At 44.1% G+C, this 22,012-nt stretch overlaps 1 protein-coding gene across 1 annotated transcript in view; it reads right to left on the bottom strand.

Annotated features, from left to right (window-relative positions):
- Positions 1-3,431: 3,431 nt before the first annotated feature.
- LOC123364761 (guanylyl cyclase-activating protein 3-like) overlaps positions 3,432-22,012 on the bottom strand; it is a 49,790-nt gene continuing 31,209 nt past the window's right edge. The window contains exons 2-4 of the mRNA XM_045007139.1: positions 16,462-16,611; positions 9,329-9,416; positions 3,432-3,562 (exon numbers count right to left, since the gene is read on the bottom strand). Coding sequence (XP_044863074.1) covers positions 3,432-3,562; positions 9,329-9,416; positions 16,462-16,611 — 369 coding nt within the window. The remainder of the gene's footprint in view (positions 3,563-9,328; positions 9,417-16,461; positions 16,612-22,012) is intronic.

Genomic DNA, 22,012 nt, shown 5'->3' on the forward strand with positions numbered 1-22,012 from the left:
TGTGGCCAGTGGTGAATAGTTACCAGACAGCTGTCTTAAACCAAAGTATTGTTTATTTTAACAGTAGGAACAACTCAAAAAGAGCAAAAGGATTTTAAAACTACAAATAGTTTACACACACATCTGTCTTACCCAAACCGCTACCATACTCTGATGGTTACATAGGGCAGGTCTACACTGGGGGCGGGGATCGATCTAAGATATGCAACTTCAGCTACGTGAATAGCATAGCTGAAGTCGAAGTACCTTAGATCAAATTACTTATCGTCCTCACGGCACGGGATCGACGTCCGCGGCTCCCCATGCCGACTCCGCTACCGCCGTTCGCGGTGGTGGAGTTCCGGAGTCGACAGGCGGGCGTTCGGGGATCAATATATCGCGTCTAGATGAGACGCGATATATCGATCCCCAAGAAATTGATTGCTACCCGCCGATCCGGCCGGTAGTGAAGACGTACCCTTTGACAGGTCTTGTTTTTTCAGATGTCCCCTGCAGGTGTCAGTCTCTGGTTCCCCCCAGATAATTTCACCCTATCCTGAAGAAATTGTTCCTTTATAAACTGCTATAATCCTTTTGTGCTTCTGTGTAGTGAGGGTTTGGGACAAAATCGCTCTGGTAGGCTCAGCAGGAGATCAAGCCAAAGGCCTCTGACATTGTCCTTTAACAACTCTCAAGTGTTTGCTGAGAGGTGGCTTATCTTGAGCTATTCATTGGCTTCCTGCTAGTTTTTCCTTACATTGCCCCTGTGATAAAACCAGTATATCCATACCGTAAACATTCCAATAACCAGATCAGCAAACACTATTAATAGATTATTACAGTACAGCTCCAAAGCCATCATAGGTGGGGCCCAGGGTCTTGACTTGCTGTTGTAATTTGGCTCTGAGCAAACCTTTAGGCTGTCAAAATTGACACATTTTTCAGATGTCACCCAATTTCATTGCATGTACTAGATGAGCAGGTGACGAATTCAAAGGGGTGGAATCAATGGTAAATCTGTAGCCATAATGCATTTGTTTCATAGTGCACCTGTACATCAAATTGTCTTCTGAGCTAGCTAAAGGAAATATATCTTAACCAACTAAGAAAAAAATTCTATATATGTATATACATACAAACCCTTGTACATGACCAAACATCTGAAGAACTAACGCAGAGACCAATGATGAGCAAAATTTTGAGATGGCAAATGAGCTGCAATATTTAGGCATAACAGAAAGAGGCTAATTGTCTCTTAATGACCTGGGTTTCTGCTAGACAGTCCTTTAGTATTTGCACAGCACTTAGGTCAATGGGGTTCTGGCTCAGGACTAGGGCTCCTAGGTGTTACAGTAATACAAATATAATAATTGTAATAATCTTAGTGTAGGATATTTTGGCATTTCAGTTCCTCATTTAAGTATTAGGCCTGATATAGACAGGGAAAATTAGGTTGGCACAACTAACTTCACTCAGGTGTGTAAAAAATCCACACCCTTGAGTAATGCAATTAATCCCACCGACCCCCAGGTGTGGACAGTGGCAAGGGGAAGACTTCTCCTATCAACATAGATACTGCCTCGATGTAAGTAGCATCTCCACTGAAGTGCTACAGCGGGGCCATGTCTACACTAGTACTTGTGTTGGCAAAACTTTGTTCACTCAGGAGTGTGAAAAATCGGTACAGCTGTGCTGCTGTAAGCTTGTAAGTGTAGACATGGCCTAAGAGTAGACCTGCCCAGAGTTTAACAAAGATTTCTCATGTTCATTATTCCTTTCATAGACCATAACACTTCTTGTGACCTGGTCATTTCTATTATGTAATTACAGTTAGATACAATAGTTAGGCAATTAAAAAAAACTCTGCATAGTAAAAACTCCTTGTGAAAAAGGTCACAATAGATGTGTAGTAGTCAGTTTTAAAAAATAATCACTTCACTTGTTTAAGAGCGCAAAACCTAAAAATGTCAATGTACTCAAATTGATTAAATAACACTGTTAACACCGAACTTTGTGTGTTAAATCAAAGCCTATTTTGAATGATAAATGCCCTCAAAAGAGTCTAAAAACAAAGATATCCCTTATCGTTTTTTTCAAACTCCCTTTTTTAGTCCTTAAGTTGGAAAAAAAATGAGACTGATGTTGACATAGTAATGTGTCTATAATGAATAAATAGACGATTTTAAAGTTCTAACCCACCAGCAGTCTCATTTGTCATTCCATTTTTTGGAAGGGAAATAAAAGATTTAAATGTCAAAGATAGAATGTCAGGACTGTTTATAATGTCAAGTGTTGCTTGTTGCATACCCTGGCTGTCTGCTGTATTGATCAAACCAGCAACGGGTATAATAATTACAGATGATGTGGCACATATCATGTGCAATTGGACACAGATTTGAAGTGAATTTGGGAGAAAAACATTTTCATTTTCAAGCCTTGATAATTTTCCTTCATCTATGTGGTGCAAGAACCCAGGCAAGCATTAACGTGCATGAAGCTGGTGCTTTCAAAAGAAACTAGCACCGGTGTCATGCCCCATGGTATGATCAGCCAATGAGAATTTATTCTTATAATACTCGTAATTTGATAACTGTTGCAGATTTGAGAGAGACTCAATCCTCAGTGGAACCAGAGAGAACTATAATTCTGCCTTTGCAGTCTGCTCATGAAGTTACTTTTCAGCTCAGGCAACTAATCTTATTATTTATAAAGTAAAATTGTGGGGTTTTTTTAAACTGTCTTCTGGACTTTTTAATAATTGCTCCATATGGAGCCATGTTACTCGACAGTTCCAAAGGCTAATGAATTGATTAATGGTTGCATTAAGATTAAGGTGAGAAGAAAACTAGGTTTAATAAGCCCCCCATCGAATATCAAAGCATTAAGTCATTTTAATTTACAGATGTAATAAAACCAAGAACAGCTTTTCCAAATGGATGTTTATCTCTGGCACAGTAAGCTGATTGAGGTGTTTCCCAGATAATCCACTCCTATTTTAAGCTTCATTCTTAATTGATCCAGATAGAAGCCAATCCTATCTAATGGTTTATCACCACATTGTAAATTGTAGGTTAAACATCCTGTACTTAAAAGAAGCAATTCATTAGTTGAAGGTCTTCTGCAAAGGTTAATTTTTGTACTGTTGTCAGTGTTTATCCATTACTCAGAACGGCGTTGATAGTGATCGGAGAGGCTTATTGTACTGCAACAAATAGATTTACTATTGCGTGCAGATAAAGTTTCATGTTCAGTGGCTGCAGCATCCATTGACAAGAAAGAAAAAAAGGTCCGGACTCAAGGGTGAAATCTCTGAAGTGACAATTATTCCTGGACTTTGACGTCAGTGACTGTCTATGCAGAGCTTGGAAGATTTAAAGCTCTGTGAAAGTACTAAATATTATCTTCCCTGCAATATCCGTGGTGTCACAGACCCCACTCAGGGTCAGAAAACCTCAGATGCTGTGCCGCCTTCCACTTTGTATGACTTTAAGTACATTGGAAAGGTCAAAACTTTTTGAAATCAGTTCCAACAGGCTCGCGTCGCTTTCCACACCATTGATAAACTCTTCTAATGTCAGTTCCCCTAAAATGAAATAAAATGCAGTTTTAGAAACTGGAACGTCAGAGGTTATTAGATCCCTCTTAGCCTTGTTGTAATAATTGGGCTTACAAATTTACCCCACTTGTGAGCATCACTGTGGGAAAATGGATTAAAGTTTATAAAATGTCACAATAAATGTTGATGAGAAAAGGTGCAAAAGGGAAACAGAAAGATGGAATTAGTCCAAACAAAAAAAGGCCAACTGATATAACTCAAGGAGTGTGTCAAGATCATGCTTGGTAAACAAGAGGAGTGTGGGACTGGAAATCAGTGAACCAAAACTGATGTGTCAGAAATTGGGCCTAATTGGTGGACAAATAATGAGCGGATGAGCTATTCTGTCCATCAATCTCTTTTGGGAGCCTTAAAAGAAAAGACTTTGGGAGGGAAATTAGAAAAGAAGCAGAAAAGAAGCTGTCTACTGACAACCTCTGCAGTGAGCTTAACCATCATGGCTAACCCTCCCACCATCTCCAGGGACCCCAGGATCTACTGTAATACTGTTGAGCATTTGTCAGCCTGATATCGAGAAATGTCCTGACCAGACCAGGCCTTGAGAGAAATTAAGATGACATCACCACTTCCACTGACTCTGGCTGAATCCCAACCACCACCTGGGCTGTGAAAGACTGTCATCTCCCTCTGGCCCCACCCCCATTGTTTATCCTTTTCCTGCCACACCTAATTTCTTCTCTTCTATTCCTCTACTTTTTCCTTCTGTCTAATAAGAGTCTAGCTTAGCTGGCCATTTTGCAATACCACTGTAAACCTGTGACCAGAAAGGCAGCTAAAAGCAATGCCCTAACAGCCTGACACAGGTCCTGGATGCCAGGTCTTGGAGTGGCTCAATAGACTGTGTGCCATGCCTATGTTTTTCCAGAAGTGAGATTGCAAGTGAAAGTCAACACCAGAGATAGAAGCTGCATCTTCTATCTTTGCTGTTCTTTGCTCTCCCCTTTAGCGTATTTGTCTTGTTTTGTCTGTCAGGAAATGGGATCCAACTTTACAACGGTAACTCCAGTCCAACTAACTTCTCTTTTCCCCAAAAAGGGCAGTTGTTACCATCTTTAATACCATCTAAAAGACTGTCGAAGAAAAGGGTTTTCTTTTAAAAGTTTCTAGCTAAAGGGAAAGGGAACAAGGGATGTCGTTGAAATGAAAGCTTTACTTCAGTGGTCCCCAACCTTTTTTGTCTGGCGGGCACTGGATGACGAGCCACCGAGGACCATGGCCAGCGGACAAGCATCTGCCGAAATGATGCCGAGAAGCGGCAACATCGAGAGGCGTTGCCGCTGAAATGCCGCCGAAAATCAGCAGCATTTCAGAGGCAAAACCTCTTGATGACGCTACTTTTTGGTGGCATTTTGGCAGTGATGCCTCTTGACGTTACCGCTTTTTGGTGGCATTTCGGCAGATGCTTGTCCGCAGGCCAGTAAGTGGGCACAAATAGATGCCCCAGCAGGTGCCATGGGACCCGCGGGCACCGCATTGGGGACCACTGCCTTACTTAATATCTCACTCTTCAAAGGCTTTGACTGTTTTTCCTTTTTTTCCTGTATCTTTAATAAATGGTTTAAACGATTGTTAATGATGTGTTTGCCATAGCACTAGGCAAGCTGAGGTGCCCGTATACCAAACCCCGAATCTTGTTTAATACTGTTTAATGTTGGGCAGTGACTGGGATATGTTAACTCCTTTGACTCTTTGGACCCATAGGGTCCATCTAAATTAACACAACACCCAAGGGATGGCTGTTTTCTGTGAGTCGAGTCCCTTGTTGTTTTCCTGTTCTGTCTCACTCAAGATCTGAACAGAGATCACTGGGAGTAAAGAACTGGCATTGCCTACCCTGCCTGTTTTATTTCAAACTCTGAAAATCAGATCATAGGTAGTTTTTGTCTGTTAACAGAGGAGCAAATCAACCACAACTCCGACTGAAGTCAATGGCAGCTGTGAATGCTCTGCATTTCCTGGGTGGGAAAAGGCCACTAGTAAAAGCTGCATAAAAGCAAAACTTAACCACCCTATAAAGGAAATGATAACACTTATGCAGGCAAGCTCCTCCAAACTATGGTGTTTACAGTGAGCCAGCTACACAGTGACATCTATTCTCAGCTGTAGTAATCAGTCCTGATGTATTTGAAGACTGTGTTGTAACTGGACACTCAGAGCACAAATATTGATTAGATAATGACAGACTCATGTGAAGTGCTCCAGATTTCCAGAATCTGTGCTGAACCCCAGAATTACTTAAAGACAGTGTTGAGATGCAGCTATCAGAACTAGGAAGAAACAGTTTACTTTTAGTCTGATTTTCTACCATCAGACGCGCTGGAGCACCTCCTGCAAAATACTAGGCCCGAATCCTGGTCTGATTGCAATGTTATTTACAGATTCTTTTTGCTATGGATAACTGATTACAGTCCAATTGCTACATAAATCAGTTTCATTAACAGCAGAAATATAGGAATGAATTTTAAGAATTCAGTGTAGGATTTTCAAGAGAGCCCAGTGATTTGGGACCACAAGTTTCACTGACTTTCAATGGGACCTGTGCTCCTAACACTTAGGCTTTTTTGAAAATCCCATGATTACACTTCATTTAATCTCACTAGACCTACTGTTGAAAATTGACCAGTTGGCATTAGATATTAAAGCAATAGAATCCTGAATTATGCTGTCCATTGTGTTATAACTCTTACTGTGTATTCAGATAGCCACACTGTAGTGAACCCACTGCATTATCATGTGCAGTAAAAGAGCCCAGTGGTGCTTAGTGATCTCATCAGGAAAATCCTTATAAGCAACAGAAGTGGCCATTTGGAGCCCTGCTGTTTGGGAGACCCCATAATCCTATAATGCCTTGGAAGTTACAAGCCATCTTTGAAAACTAATTCACACCTTCTACCAGGAACAGGAGAAACATCAAATTTTCCCTCACAGGCTTCAGCAACAAAGTCAAAGGCCAGTCTCAAGTGTGTTGATGCAGTTTAGTTAGTACATGTCTGCTCTAGAACAGTATATAAAGGTAAATATTCAGTATACTACAGTCTGCAAAGAGCATTTCCACCCTTGTCTCACATGAATAGTCTACATTGTATTATTGGGTAGCCTCACGTATAAGCTGGCAGGCTGCAGAAACTGCCATTCAGGAGGTTTCACACTAGAAGGGGACCTTGCAGGGAGGCAGAGAGTTGGAGTTCTGTGCATGGTCTTCACTCCTTCTCCATACATCACACCACCGTTATATAATCAATGTGTGAAATGGGAACTGAGCCAGTATCCTGGGCTTTTTTCACGCTGCCCCACTTCCTCTGTGGCGATCCCCTTTTCAGTCCCAGCCACTTCTGCTCCCTTCCATCCCCTTGCCTGTAGCCTGCCCTTGGCTATTCTACAAGGTGGGACCTTTTGGCTGTTGCCTCTTCACATTACCTTCTACATCTTTTTCCCTCTTTCTGCACTTCCCATCCTTCATACTGGCCTGCTCAAGTCAATGCTCCCTCTGCCTCCAACCAGTCTGCCCTGATCTGTCTCCTCCCCACCGCCAGCCAACCTGTCCGAGTTTATAACAGTTGTATGAACACTCAGCTATATGCATGTGAGAATATTTTAATTATAAGTAGGAGGGAGGGAGGGGATAGGAGGTTACATCATGAGATCCCCACTGATTGGGACTCCAGAGGGCCGCTCACTCCAGGCAATCACACACTTAAGTCTCACTGAACTCAGCAGGACTTTCGCCTGCATAAGAACTGCTTTCATTATCAACCCACAACCATGGATTATTCCTATTTTAGTACGAGGAAAGGCATCATTCAACATTTCTCTGTGTCTTACAGGGATTAAATGCAGGGGGAGCACAGCTTCCCTCCTTGGCTAAAATTGGGATTGGGGGGTAGGAGGGAGAGCTGACTCCTCTTCTCAAGCTGGGGGAACCCTGTTCCCTTACAGCTTATCCATTGTCACTGTCTGAGAAGGGACTAACCTTGGAGGGGACGTGGGCGCATCATGAGGAGCGGTTGCCTGAGCACATTCTAATTCACAGCATGCCACCTTATTGATAGAAACAGGCTATTGATATTATATTTTTAGTTGCAGGTCTAGTTCAGATACATATTTTCTTGTAATGACTAGATGTTCATAACAGAAACAAAATTAAGCATAACAATATGATTGATTGTAGAGTCCAGAACATTGGCATTTGACATTTGGAGCCCGGAATCTGAGTTCTGACAAAAGATGAGCCAAGTGATAGGAAAAGTGCATCCAAGCGGATACTATTTATGATCTGTAAATACTGCACACAGGTTATTTTAAAAAGTAAACGTTAGGTACCAATAGCTATACAATAAAAACCTGATAATGCAGGACCTTGCTACACAATATTTTCTTAATATTGCTGATTTGTCAGCAATTGTGGTAATAGTCACACAGATGTTATGTGATTGCCACTGGGAGGGCGATGTAGTCTGCCTGATCACCACTGGCAGGAGAGGTGACCCCAAGACACTATTAAGATGTGGCCCAAATTATGAAGAAGTTTGACAACTTCATATTATAAACATTTGCCCCAACTCCAAATGGTGGATCAAGATTTTAGTTTCCAAATGCATTTTCAATTCTATGTTGTCTTGTGATGCACAGTATTTTAGAAAAAAACAATATGGGGGCCCTACAGCCATTATGTGCATGTAAGTCAATGGGCTTGATGATACTTTCTAGTTCAGGGGTGGGCAAACTTTTTGGCCCAAGGGCCACATATGGGTGGGGAAATTGCATGCAGGGCCATGAATGTAGGGCTGGGGCAGAGGGTTGGGGTGTGGGAGGGGGTGTGGTGTGCAGGAAGGGGCTTAGGGCAAGGGGTTGGGGCACTGGAGTGGTGTGGGGTGTACAAGGGGGCTTAGGGCAGGGGGCTCAGGGCAGGAGGCCGGGGGCTGAGGTGCAGGAAGGGTGTGTCATGGGGCTCAAGGCAGGGGGCTGGAGTGCAGCAGGGGGCTCAAGGTTAGGGGGCTCACGGCAGGGGGTTGGGTGCAGGAGGGGTGCAGAGTGTACAAGGGGGCTCAGGGCAGGGAGTTGGGGTGCAGGAGGGTTCTGGATGTGGCAGGGGGCTCAGGGCAGGGGGTTGGGGTGCAGCAGGAGACTCGGGTGCGGGCTCTGGCCCGGCACCACTTACCTGGAGCAGTTCCAGGATGGCAGTGGCACGCAGCAGGGCTAAGACAGGCTCCCTGCCTGCCCTGGCCCCGCGCCACTCCCGGAAGTAACCGGCACCACGTCCCTGCAGCCCCTGGAGGGTGGGGGCAGAGGGCTCCGTGTGCTGCCCTCACCTGCGGGTACCTCCCCTGAAGCTCCCATTGGCCACGGTTCCCCATTCCCGCCCAATAGGAGCTGCGGGGATAGTGCCTGCAGGTGAGGGCAGTGCACAGAGCCCTCTGTCTCCCCCTCCCCCAGGGGCCGCAGGGACTTGGTGCCGGCCACTTCCAGCAGCTGCGCAGGGCCCGCGGCGCCACAGGAGTGGCAATCCCACGGGCTGGATCCAGCCCACAGGCTGTAGTTTGCCCACCCCTGCTCTAGTTGATACAACAGTTGAAATCAGGAGTAACTCCTCTGACATACATGTAAATGAGAGAAGAAGGAGGTCTACTACTATGCTAATCACTTCAACCTTTGTATACATATATATTCAATATTCCCCCTATTCCTCCCAGAAAAAACAATGACAAAGTCAAGTGAAGAGGTACAGACTCTTACCATCATTGTTTACATCTATCTTCTGAAATACCATGTTTGTGAACTCTTCAGGAGTCATGCTCTGGTTGCCATTAATAGCCTGGATAGCCTGAAAACACAAATAAAGGAAGAGTTTTCAGGGTTTGCTCCCTCAAACTAAGAAAGGACGCAGCAGCAACTGAGGCACTTGGCTGTGACACTTCAGCTTAACAATCCATTTGAGCCACTAAAAGAAACAGCTATGAATTCAAGTAAATCTTCAGTAATGAGGATTGGAAATTTAATTATCATAACACAGCCTGAAGGATTATAGACCTAATTTACATACCATTAAAGGTCTTGTCAAACCACGTGACACCTCAATTCTGAATCACACTTTAGATTCCACAGCAGGACGGGTATCCTGCCCTAGAGAATTCTATGGTTTGGACGATGCATAATGTTCTGTGCAATTTTAAAAAAGAACAACTCTATTTTACACAGTGGAATGAACATGGTGAGAATATTTATGTAACTCTTCTATTGAAAAAAAAATTTTTTTTTCCAGTGATCACAAATAAATGTCAGACTGATAGCCCTGGATATTGAAGGCCTTTACTTATCCTCCAACTGAGTTAAACAGAAGCTTCTCTACCACTTTCTTGTTGGTGGAGGGACTTACCTCTAGGAGTGAAAATGCAAATTGGTCTCATTGGTTGCAGTCTTCTCTTTTAAGATTGTCATTTAGTGCCAGTTGTGATGTGATGTAGAAATATTGCCCACTAATAATGACTGAGACTCCAGTTCCACAATGCACTTGGCAAATGCTTAAGGGATCTGCTGAATCAGGCCTTAGAGTTACTCCTATAGCTGTTGATCCACTGGTAGAAGAGAACTGAGGCTATGATATTAGCCCTTTATTTCTGTTCCTAAATAGGGTGACCAGATAGCATGTGTGAAAAATAGGGGTCGGGTGGGGTGAGAGGTAATAGGTGCTGATATAAGAAAAAGCCCCCAATATTGGGACTGTCCCTATAAAATTGGGACATCTGGTCACCCTCTTCCTAAATCATCTCCAAAGAGATTTTGTTGAATGTTTTAACTCAAATGGCTCCTGAATATATGGAGATATACCTATCTTATAGAACTGGAAGGGACCCTGAAAGGTCATTGAATCCAGCCCCCTGCCTTCACTAGCAGGACCAAGTACTGATTTTTGCCCCAGATCCCTAAGTGGCCCCCTCAAAGATTGAACTCACAACCCTGGGCTTAGCAGGCCAATGCTCAAATCATTGAGCTATCCCCCCCCCCCCGCAAGTTTATAAATAATAATACAATCTATAAATCCCAAGCATTGTATCTGAATATATTTCAGTATATGGGTTATTTGTAACGATTAGCTATTGATTATTTGTTTGTGATTGGTCATGTAAATCTCTTCACTGACTGGATGGCACTTATGAAGAGGCAGAGAGGACTCAGGCATTTCAAAATGCCCACAAATTTGCATGCAGTCACAGGGGAATATTGTTTTCCATGAATATTTTTGCAAACCAAAAAAAGTCATTGGACAAATATTTGCTGATCATGAAGGAGAAAGATTAGTGTTCATCTCTAATCACTGCCACCCAGGATTCAATCTAGCAACAGAGATGACAAGTCAACACCGCAGGCTAAGTAAAATGCTGTCAATCAAAAAAGTGGGCCTCACTACCACTGTGTTCTCTGTATCAATGGGCTAAAGCCACAAAGTATGGTTCTTTAATTGTAAATGATGCCAACAGACTCGTCCATGTACCAGTAACACAGATGCAGGTGAGCAACCGTTTTCATGTTCTCTCCGCAGGTACTAGTGCAGAGAGTGGAGTGGATGATACATCTGAGGGAACAGAGCAGAAGGAGACTCCACTGATTGGAAGGCATGAGACGCACCATCCTAGGATGGGGGTTCCATGACCACCACTCCCAAGAGGAGGAGGAGGGTGGTGGTGGTCGGGGACTCTCTCCTCAGGGGGACTGAGTCATCTATCTGCCGTCCTGACTGGGAAAACCGAGAGGTGTGCTGCTTACCAGGGGCTAGGATTCATGATGTGACGGAGAGACTGCCGAGACTCATCAAGCCCTCAGATCGCTACCCCTTCCTGCTTCTCCACGTGGGCACCAATGATACTGCCAAGAATGACCTTGAGCGTATCACTGCAGACTACGTGGCTCTGGGAAGAAGGATAAAGGAGTTTGAGGCACAAGTGGTGTTCTCGTCTATCCTCCCTGTGGCAGGAAAAGGCCAGGGTAGAGATCGTCGAATCGTGGAAGTCAACGAATGGCTACGCAGATGGTGTCGGAGAGAAGGGTTTGGATTCTTTCACCATGGGATGGTCTTCCAAGAAGAAGGAGTGCTAGGCAGAGATGGACTCCACCTCACGAAGAGAGGGAAAAGCATCTTTGCAAGCAGGCTGGCTAACCTAGTGAGGAGGGCTTTAAACTAGGTTCACCGGGGGAAGGAGACCAAAGCCCCGAGGTAAGTGGGGAAGTGGGATATCGGGAGAAAGCACAAGTAGGTGAGTGCAAGAGGGGAGGGCTCCTGCCCCATACTGGGACACCAGGACGATCAGTGAGTTATCTTACATGTCTATACACAAATGCAAGAAGCCTGGGGAACAAGCAGGGAGAACTAGAAGTCCTGGCACAGTCAAGGAATTATGATGTAATTGGAATAACAGAGACTTGGTGGGATAACTCACATGATTGGAGTACTGTCATGGATGGATATAAACTGTTCAGGAAGGATAGGCAGGGCAGAAAAGGTGGGGGAGTTGCGTTGTATGTAAGAGAGCATACTGCTCAGAGCTCCAGTATGAAACTGCAGAAAAACCTGAGAGTCTCTGGATTAAATTTAGAAGTATGAACAACAAGGGTAATGTCGTGGTGGGAGTCTGCTACAGACCACCAGACCAGGGGGATGAGGTGGATGAGGCTTTCTTCCAGCAACTAACAGAAGTTGCTAGATCACAGGCCCTGGTTCTCATGGGTGACTTTAATCACCCCGATATCTGCTGGGAGAGCAATACAGCAGTGCACAGACAATCCAGGAAGTTTCTGGAAAGTGTAGGGGACAATTTCCTGGTGCAAGTGCTGGAGGAACCAACTAGGGGAAAAGCTCTTCTTGACCTGCTGCTCACAAACAGGGAAGAAATAGTAGAGGAAGCAATAGTGGATGGGAACCTGGGAGGCAGTGACCATGAGATGGTCGAGTTCAGGATCCTGACACAAGGAAGAAAGGAGAGCAGTAGAACAGAGACCCTGGACTTCAGAAAAGCAGACTTCGACTCCCTCAGGGAACTGATGGGCAAGGTCCCCTGGGAGATAACATGACGGGGAAAGGAGTTGAGGAAAGCTGGCTGTATTTTAAAGAATCCTTATTGAGGTTGCAGGAACAAACCATCCCGATGTGTAGGAAGAAAAGTAAATATGGCAGGCGACCAGCTTGGCTTAACAGTGAAATCCTTGCTCGTCTTAAACACAAAAAAACAGCTTACAAGAAGTGGAAGATTGGACAAATAACCAGGGAGGAGTATAAAAGTATTGCTCAGGCATGCAGGAGTGAAATTAGGAAGGCCAAATCACACTTGGAGTTGCAGCTAGCCGGAGATGTTAGGAGTAACAAGAAGGGTTTCTTCAGGTATGTTAGCAACAAGAAGAAAGTCAAGGAAAGTGTGGGCCCCTTGCTGAATGAGGGAGGGAACCTAGTGACAGAGGATGTGGAGAAAGCTAGTGTACTCAATGCTTTTTTGCCTCTGTCTTCACAGACAAGGTCAGCTCCCAGACAGCTGCACTCTGCAGCATGGTATGGGGAGGAGGTGACCAGCTCTCTGTGGAGAAAGAAGTAGTTCGGGACTATTTAGAAAAGCTGGACGACCACAAGTCCATGGGGCCGGATGCGCTGCATCCGAGGGTGCTAAAGGAGTTGGCCGATGAGATTGCAGAGCCATTGGCCGTTATCTTTGAAAAATCATGGCGATCGGGGGAGGTCCCGGATGACTGGAAAAAAGCTAATGTAGTGCCCATCTTTAAAAAAGGGAAGAAGGAAGATCCAGGGAACTACAGGCCAGTCAGTCTCACCTCAGTCCCTGGAAAAATCATGGAACAGGTCCTCAAGGAATCAATTCTGAACCACTTAAAGGAGGGGAAAGTGATCAGGAACAGTCAGCATGGATTCACCAAGGGCAAGTCATACCTGACTAACCTAATTGCCTTCTATGATGAGATAACCGGCTCTGTGGATGAGGGGAAAGCAGTGGATGTACTATTTCTTGACTTTAGCAAAGCTTTTGATACAGTCTCCCACAGTATTCTTGCCAGCAAGTTAAAGAAGTATGGGCTGGGTGAATGGACGGTAAGGTGGATAGAAAACTGGCTAGATGGTCGGGCTCAATGGGTAGTGATCAATGGTTCCATGTCTAGTTGGCAGCCGGTATCAAGTGAAGTGCCCCAAGGGTCGGTGCTGGGGCCGGTTTTGTTCAATATCTTCATTAACGATCTGGAGGATGGTGTGGACTGCACCCTTAGCAAGTTTGCAGATAACACTAAACTGGGAGGAGTGGTTGATACGCTGGAGGGTAGGGATAGGATACAGAGGGACCTAGACAAATTAGAGGATTGGGCCAAAAGAAATATGATGAGGTTCAACAAGGACAAGTGCAGAGTCCTGCACTTAGAAAGGAAGAATCCCATGCACTGCTACAGATTAGGGACCGAATGGCTAGGCAGCAGTTCTGCAGAAAAGGACCTAGGGGTTACAGTGGACGAAAAGCTGAATATGAGTCAACAGTGTGCCCTTGTTGCCGAGAAGGCTAATGGCATTTTGGGTTGTATAAGTAGGGGCATTTCCAGCAGATCGAGGGACGTGATCATTCCCCTCTATTCAGCACTGGTGAGGCCTCATTTGGAGTACTGTGTCCAGTTTTGGGCCCCACACTACAAGAAGGATGTGGATAAATTGGAGAGAGTCCAGCGGAGGGCAACAAAATTGATTAGTGGGCTGGAGCACATGACTTATGAGGAGAGGCTGAGGGAACTGAGATTGTTTAGCCTGCAGAAGAGAAGAATGAGGGGGGATTTGATAGTTGCTTTCAACTACCTGAAAGGGGGTTCCAAAGAGGATGGATCTAGACTGTTCTCAGTGGTAGAAGATGAGATGACAGAACAAGGAGTAATGGTCTCAAGTTGCAGAGGGGGAGGTTTAGGTTGGACATTAGGAAAACCTTTTTCACTAGTAGGGTGGTGAAGAACTGGAATGGGTTACCTAGGGAGGTGGTGGAATCTCCTTCCTTAGAGGTTTTTAAGGTCAGGCTTGACAAAGCCCTGGCTGGGATGATTTAGTTGGGTTTGATCCTGCTTTGAGCAGGGGGTTGGACTAGATGACCTCCTGAGGTCCCTTCCAACCCTGAGATTCTCTGATTCTATGATTAAATATATACGCTCAACAAATTTGCTGTGTGATATAACCAGCTATGGATATAGACATTGCCACACTCCTAATGGTACAGAAAAATCAGATGTTAGAGTTTATTATTACTTTTATATTAATATTGAAATTTATAGTGTATCATATCCAGCATCTGCTGTGGGAATCTGACCATGACTGTCCTTGCCTTGAGCTATTTTATGGGCAATAGCCAGTCTTTAAGAATAGCTATATGAATTAGTCTGCATTCATCTGATCATACTCCAAATTACATCCATTTTTAGCATTCTACATGAACCTACTGGAGCTTTGGGTAGAAAGTAATACACTCTATCACGGCTACTTGTAGTGTAGTGGTTACAGCAAGGGAGCAGGACTTTATCATTTTACATTCACATCTTAGGTTTACACTGGTTCAGCTTTCCTGTGTGGGGAATACTTTGGTTATTATTGCACAAAGTGAGTGGTACAGTTAAGCTGATGCAAACCAAAGTGTGGACAATCTTATTTGGCATAAGTGATTTAGTTTAGTTTATGTTAAATCAGTTGGCAACTGGATTAAGTTAAACTAAAGTAAGACATTCAAACTGAAATAAGGATGTCCACACCGGGGGCTGTGCTGGCTTTAACTCTTGGTTTAAAAATCAGTTTAATTGAAATCATTGCAATTGCCCTGGTTAGATAAAGGCCAGCTCACAGAGTCTGCACCTTAGTTTCCCCAGCTACATAAGAGATGTAACACCTATATTAGAGAAGCGTAAGATTCAACATGGAGCCAGTGAGTGATCTGGGCCTGGCAACCTCTCCTCTCCCTCTCTTCAGAGCAGCTCAGAAGTATGAGGTCCAGCAACTTCCCTCTTGCCAACTTATGGCTAACCTAGCTACCACATCTTGCCTCATGTTAAGTCTTCATTTAGATTGTATGCTCTTTGGAGCAAGAACCTTGTCCTACCTGTCTGTAAAGAGTCCTCCTATACTTTTGATTTGTTTTTAAGACAGTTCCATAAGTTTGCAAAGCACCTTAAGTCATTTTAGATGAAAGGAACTATTTAAATGCAAATTATTATTCATCAGAGTTGGTTGAATGGGGAAATGATTTTGCAAATAATTTTGAAATTGTTTGGTTCCATGAAATTTTCTGAATTTTTATCAACAATTATATCATAATAATTTTGAGGTTCTTCCACAACATTTCATTAAATTTACCAAAACTGTATTTGCTTACTGATAATTTGAGTTTTTAAACAAATGTAACTGCTCTGAACACTATTTAAATAAAAGTTGATATTGTGGAAAATTTCACAAAAATTGGGAAATTGTGATAGCATCATTTTTTGTGTGTAAAAAGTTTAGTTTGAGAATAGGCCATTGTTCCATGAAAAAACTGGTTCAAAAATGTTGATCAGCACTATTCATTATGCTGGTACAGGTTTGTTCTTCTGTATAGTGCAGTTTATCAAAATAATCTCTCTACAGTAAATAACTGATTTATAGTATTTCTCTTTGACTCAAATGGTACACCTGGAGGATAAGACTTGAAGTAAAATACTCAGATATATCTACTTCAACAAGCATAAATAATGGTGAGAACATCTCCAACCAGAAACATTTGGTAAACTGTAGTTGAAGCATTTACGTTACATGGCAAATCCCTCCGCCAAAGGCAACGTGCTATGTTAAATGGACTTGCTACTGTATATAACTTGCTTACCGTGAATATGCTTAGGAGTTCTTTTTTGTCAATAGATCCGTTTCCATCAGCATCATATAGCTTAAAATACCATTTCAGTTTTTGGTCGATTTTCCCTCGTATAACCAAATTTATTGCGGCTATAAACTCCAAAAAGTCTATAAATCCATCCTAAGGAAGATTAAAAAAATAGTGTTTAACAAGTAAGGTCGGCTTTCATTCTGGCAGCAATCTTACATAAGCAACTCATCTAATACAATATAATATAAGCTCATTTATAAAGCACCATGCTGTGAAAACCGTCCATGGCATTTGAAAAGGATAATACATAGCTCAGCCTAAATCAATATGGAAAAGAGCCTTAGTACAAGCTAAGCAGCTGATACTGACATTGTCTGGAATGGAATACAGAAAATGGCTTCTCAATATACTTCCATGCCCCAAAGAGGAATTCCAGCAGCCTGTCACCACTGGTACTAATGAGCCAAAATGACGCACATTAAAATGTGTATCTGCTTTGAAAAAGTGACTGAAAAATGACATCTTCATACCCAGCAGACCTGCTCCCTGTGGTGTTCATGTGGCAAACTCCACCAGTAAAACCGTATTAGGGTGGGTATCTCCCCTTTTCCCCCTCCCTCCCCCATTGAATTCTTTGTCCCACTATCCTACTGTTTACCTGCTGTGGCACCACTCATGTCCCCCAGAGATCCAGAACCCGTTCATTTTCTGACTGCTGCCTACTTATAAAGGAACAGTGGCTCTAGCTTTTTTGCCACCCCCCCCCCCGCCCAAGCACAGCAGGCAGGCTGCTTTCGGCGGCTTGCCTATTCCCTGGTCCCGTGGCTTTGGCGTACCCGCCGCCGAACTGCCACCGAATCCGCGGGATCGGCGGAGCTCCCACAGAAACGCCACTGAGGGCAGCCTGACTGCTGCCCTCGCAGGGACCGGAAGGCCGCCCTCCGCGGCTTGCTGCCCCAGGCATGCGCTTGGAGCGCTGGTGCCTGGGGCCACCGCTGGTAGTAGTGATATAGCACAGAAAGCTTTGAGTATTGCCCCAGCAGTGACTGACAGGACCAGAGATGGCCAGAGTGCATAAACGCCACCACTGCTAGGTAGACTAGCAATTGCAAGACTTTGGAGTGCTGGGGACACAAGTGGGAGATCTAGAGGCAATTTCACTTTGAGGGTGGAAAAAAGGGCAGCGACTTGATCTCTCGGTGGGAGGTCATTGTTACAGGACATTGGGGCCAAGAATTTAGCTTTAACTATAACTCTGGATATTGTTTATCCACATAAGTGTCCAATCTCTCTTCGACTCCAGATAACAAATTTTGGAATGGCTATAAAAACCTGATGATTCAGAATTTAAACCAGTCTCTTACTATTGGATTAGGAGAAGACCTTTGTGGGGGACAATAGCCAACATCTGCCTTGTGATGCTGGTAGACCATGCCATGGCCCAGGCTTCACTGAACACTAGACTCATAGACTTTAAGGTCAGAAGGGACCATTATGATCATCTAGTCTGACCTCCTGCACAATGCAAGCCACAGAATCTCACCCACCCACTTCTATAACAAACCCCCAACCTACCAAGTGCATAGCTGGAAATCAGTCTGGCTTACCTGTGGGGTAGTATAGTTAAAATAGATATTAGTGTTATAACAATGTGTGAAGTGTTTAGACTTTATGGAATGCTTGTAGGATGCTGCATGTATTAATCCTACTTATTATATTGGTAGCCCATACTATAAAAGGTGATACTTAGCTCTTTGCTCCATAACTGTAAAATGTTTGCTCTGAAACTATGTTAACTCACCAAATAGGAAAAAAAAACTTCACCTAATGCAAAATGCTGGATTTCTAGAGGAGGTATTATCTCCTGCCCATCAGGAAGGACTATTGAATCCAAATGGACCATTGTGGAACAAAGACTTTGTTGATTGCTCCCCCACCACCCACCCATGTGCTGAAGTGCTTGTCCTATCAGCTTAGGCTCTAGGGAGGTGGAGATAATAAATCCCTGAGCTGACCAAAGGGCATTAGGGTCTCTTTGTGCTGTCTGGACTCCGAGGGACATAGTTTCCTAAACATTAGCAAGAGATCCCCAAGCTGCTTGGCTTGGGTTAGCCCCAAATGACATAAAAGCTTGCCTATTACAGAAGCTTCCGTTATCTTTTGAATTTGTGATTGTATCTCATTTGTGTGTGTGTGTGTGTGTGTGTGTATGCTTACCTGCTTTAGCCTTGTAAATAACTGTCACTTCTTTTTCCTAGTTAACTAACCTTTAGTTAGCTTATTACAGGATTGGCTACAAGCCATGTCTTTGGTGTGAGATCTAGGGTGCAAATTGACCTGGGGTAAGTGACTGGTCCTTTGGCACTGGGAGTAACCTGAATATTTTGTGATCTTTTGTGTACAAGGGACAATCTATCATCGAGTCAAGCTTGCCTGGGTGACAAAATAGACCAGAATGCCCAAGGGGACTGTGTGTGGCTCCAAGGTAAGACTGTATAGTGCCTGGAGTTTACACTTGTTGCTTGGTTGTGAAATTGAATGATAGAACTCACAATCAGTGTGGGATTTATGCCCTGGTTTGTAATGATCTGCCCTGAGGTTGGTATATTTGCTCATGAACCACTCCAGACAATATGGCACACCTATTGCAGCATTTTGTGCACCTTCTTTGAAGCATGCAGTGCTGGCCACTCTCAGAGATGGGACACTAGATAGTCCACAGATCCGATCCAGTTTGGTAGTTTCTATGATATGGAGTAGTGCTGTCACACCATAGCCTGGCCAGTCATGAAACTGATTTTCAAAGCCTCTCTGATGTGCAGCGCGCCTAGCTGTGCTCATCTAATCGCCCTGGTGTCTGGCTGCTCAAAATCAGACGCCAAGCGATTTGCCTCAACCGCCCACCCCGCCATAAAGTCTCTCCCTTACTCTCACAGATATTATGGAGCAAACAGCAAGCAGCAATAATAATGGGAATATTGGTTATGCTGAGGTCTAACCTAGTCAGCAAACAGCGCCAGTGAGCTTTTAAACGTCCAAAGGCACATTCTACCACCATTCTGCACTTGATAAGCCTATAGTTGAACTGCTCCTTACTACTGTCCAGGCTGCCTGTGTATGGCTTCATGAGCCATGGAAGCAAGGGGTAGGCTGGATCCCCAAGGATAACTATAGGCATTTCAACATCCCCAATGGTAATTTTCTGGTCTGGGAAGAAAGTCCCTTCTTGCAGCTGCTCGAAGAGCCTGGAGTTCCTAAAGATGCGAGCGCCATGCACCTTTCCCTGCCATCCCACGTTGATGTCAGTGAAACGTCCCTTGTGATCCACCAGTGCTTGCAGCACCATTGAGAAGTAGCCCTTGCAGTTTACATACTGGCTGGCAAGGTGGTCCGGTGTCAAGACAGAGATATGAGTTCTGTCTATCACCCCACCACAGTTAGGGAACCCCATTGCAGCAAAGCCGTCTAGTATGACCTGCACATTTCCCAGAGTCACTACCCTTGATAACAGAACATCAGTGATTGCATTGGCTACTTGGATCACAGCAGTCCCCACAGTAGATTTGCCCACTCCAAAATGATTCCCGACTGACAGGTAGCAGTCAGGCATTGCAAGCTTCCACAGGGCTATTGCCACTCGCTTCTCAGCTGGCAGGGCAGCTCTCATCTTGGTATTCCTGCGCTTCAGGGCGGGGGAAAGCAACTCACAAAGTTCAAGGAAAGTGACCTTACACATGCAAAAGTTTCGCAGCCACTGTGAATCATCCCATACCTGCAACACTATGTGGTCCCACCAGGGACTTGTTTGCAAGGCCCAGAATAGGCATTCTACTCTATCAACCAGCCCCATTGCTGCCATGATATCCCAATTGCCACAGCCAGTGTTTTCAGGAATGTCTGTGTCTATGTCCTCCTCACAATTGTCCTCGTGCTGGCATCTCTTAGCCAGTTTCTGCACATACTGCAGGATAATGTGTGAGGTGTTTACAATGCTCACAACAGCAGTGGTGAGCTGAGCAAGCTACATGCTTGCCGTGCTATTGTGTCTGCATGGGTAATCCAGGCAAAAAGGCACAAAACGATTGTCTGCCATTGCTTTCGCAGAGGGAGGGAGGGGAGACTAATGAAATGTACCCAAAACCACCCGCAACAATGTTTTTGCCCCATCAGGCATTGGGAGCTTAACCCAGAATTCCAATGGGCAGCGGAGACTGCGGGAACTCTGGGATAGCTACCCACAATGCACTGCTCTGTGAGACGATGCTAGCCACGATATTGAGGATGCACTCCACTGACCTAATGCGCTTAGGGGAGCGTACACAACCAACTATATAAAATCAATTTCTAAAGATCGACTTCTATAAAATTGACTTAATTTCATAGTGTAGACATACCCCCCTCTCTCACTCTATTTTATTTTGGTTTTTGGAGAATGGCATCACTTCTGTGTCTTTCCTGTACTCTGGTTCCATTGGTGTTTCTCTGGCTTTAAAAAAAAGTGTCAACAGTTGAGAAAGTTTATTAGCTAATCTGTTAGCATCCTGTAGCCCAGCATGCTGATATATAATGTACATGTGTGCATATCCACCCACTCCCTAAGTAATGATGGGCTATCAGGCCAAGATGAAAAGCCTGGCTAACAGTGAGACTGAAACCAAAATAGCTAATCATGCCTCACCAGCAAAAACTATAGACCTGCAAAGACCTTCAGCCACATCTGAGTCTGAGCAGCCAGTGTACCAAAGGAAGGGAGGAATAGAGATGCTTTTGTCACAGTAACCGGGTTAGCCTTTGGTAAATGAGTATTTCTTGAGTATCTATCCCTGAAGCATCATCCCATGGTAGTATTTAGTAACCATTTCCTGGAAAAGGAATACTTCCATCTGGTACCAGGATAAGGAGACCCAAAAAAATCACATTAAAATTACTTTTTTTTTTTTTAGATTTCCAACTTAGTTTTGTTCACTCAGGACTGGAGGTTTGGCTAGTTCTGACAGTTTTCAGTTAGGAGCTCAAATGTCTGGAAAAACTAAAGAAGGGTAACTTGTTGGATGCCTGTCCAAACAGAACTCTGAACATATTGAAGTTCATCCATTTCTATTTGGTAATCTGGGTAGAGTGAGGCCTGGTCTACACTACATGGTTAGGCTGATGTAAACTGCCTTACGTTGACCTAGCCGTGGAGGTGTCATCACTAAAATTTGGCTCCCACTGACATAAGTGCCTCTGTACACTTATTTAGTAACACCACCTCCCTTAGCAGCGTAGAGTTATAGTCAATGTAATTAGGTTGACACTGTGTCAATGTGGACACGGCGTTGCTTATGTAAACTGTTACTGGCTTTGAGGAGCAGTCCCACACTGCCCCAACACTGACAATACAATCAATACAAGTGCTCCGGTTGAGGATGCGCTATGCTGGCACAAGGAGCAGAGTGTGCACAAGCAACTTAATAACTCAGTGACTATATGCCAACAAAATTTAGTAGTGTAGAAATTGGCTGAGGCACCGAGAGGCTGTGCAGAACACTTACCAGACTCCCAAGCTCAT

This window comes from Mauremys mutica, chromosome 2, assembly GCF_020497125.1.
Source record: "Mauremys mutica isolate MM-2020 ecotype Southern chromosome 2, ASM2049712v1, whole genome shotgun sequence".
NCBI classification, from domain to species: domain Eukaryota; kingdom Metazoa; phylum Chordata; order Testudines; family Geoemydidae; genus Mauremys; species Mauremys mutica.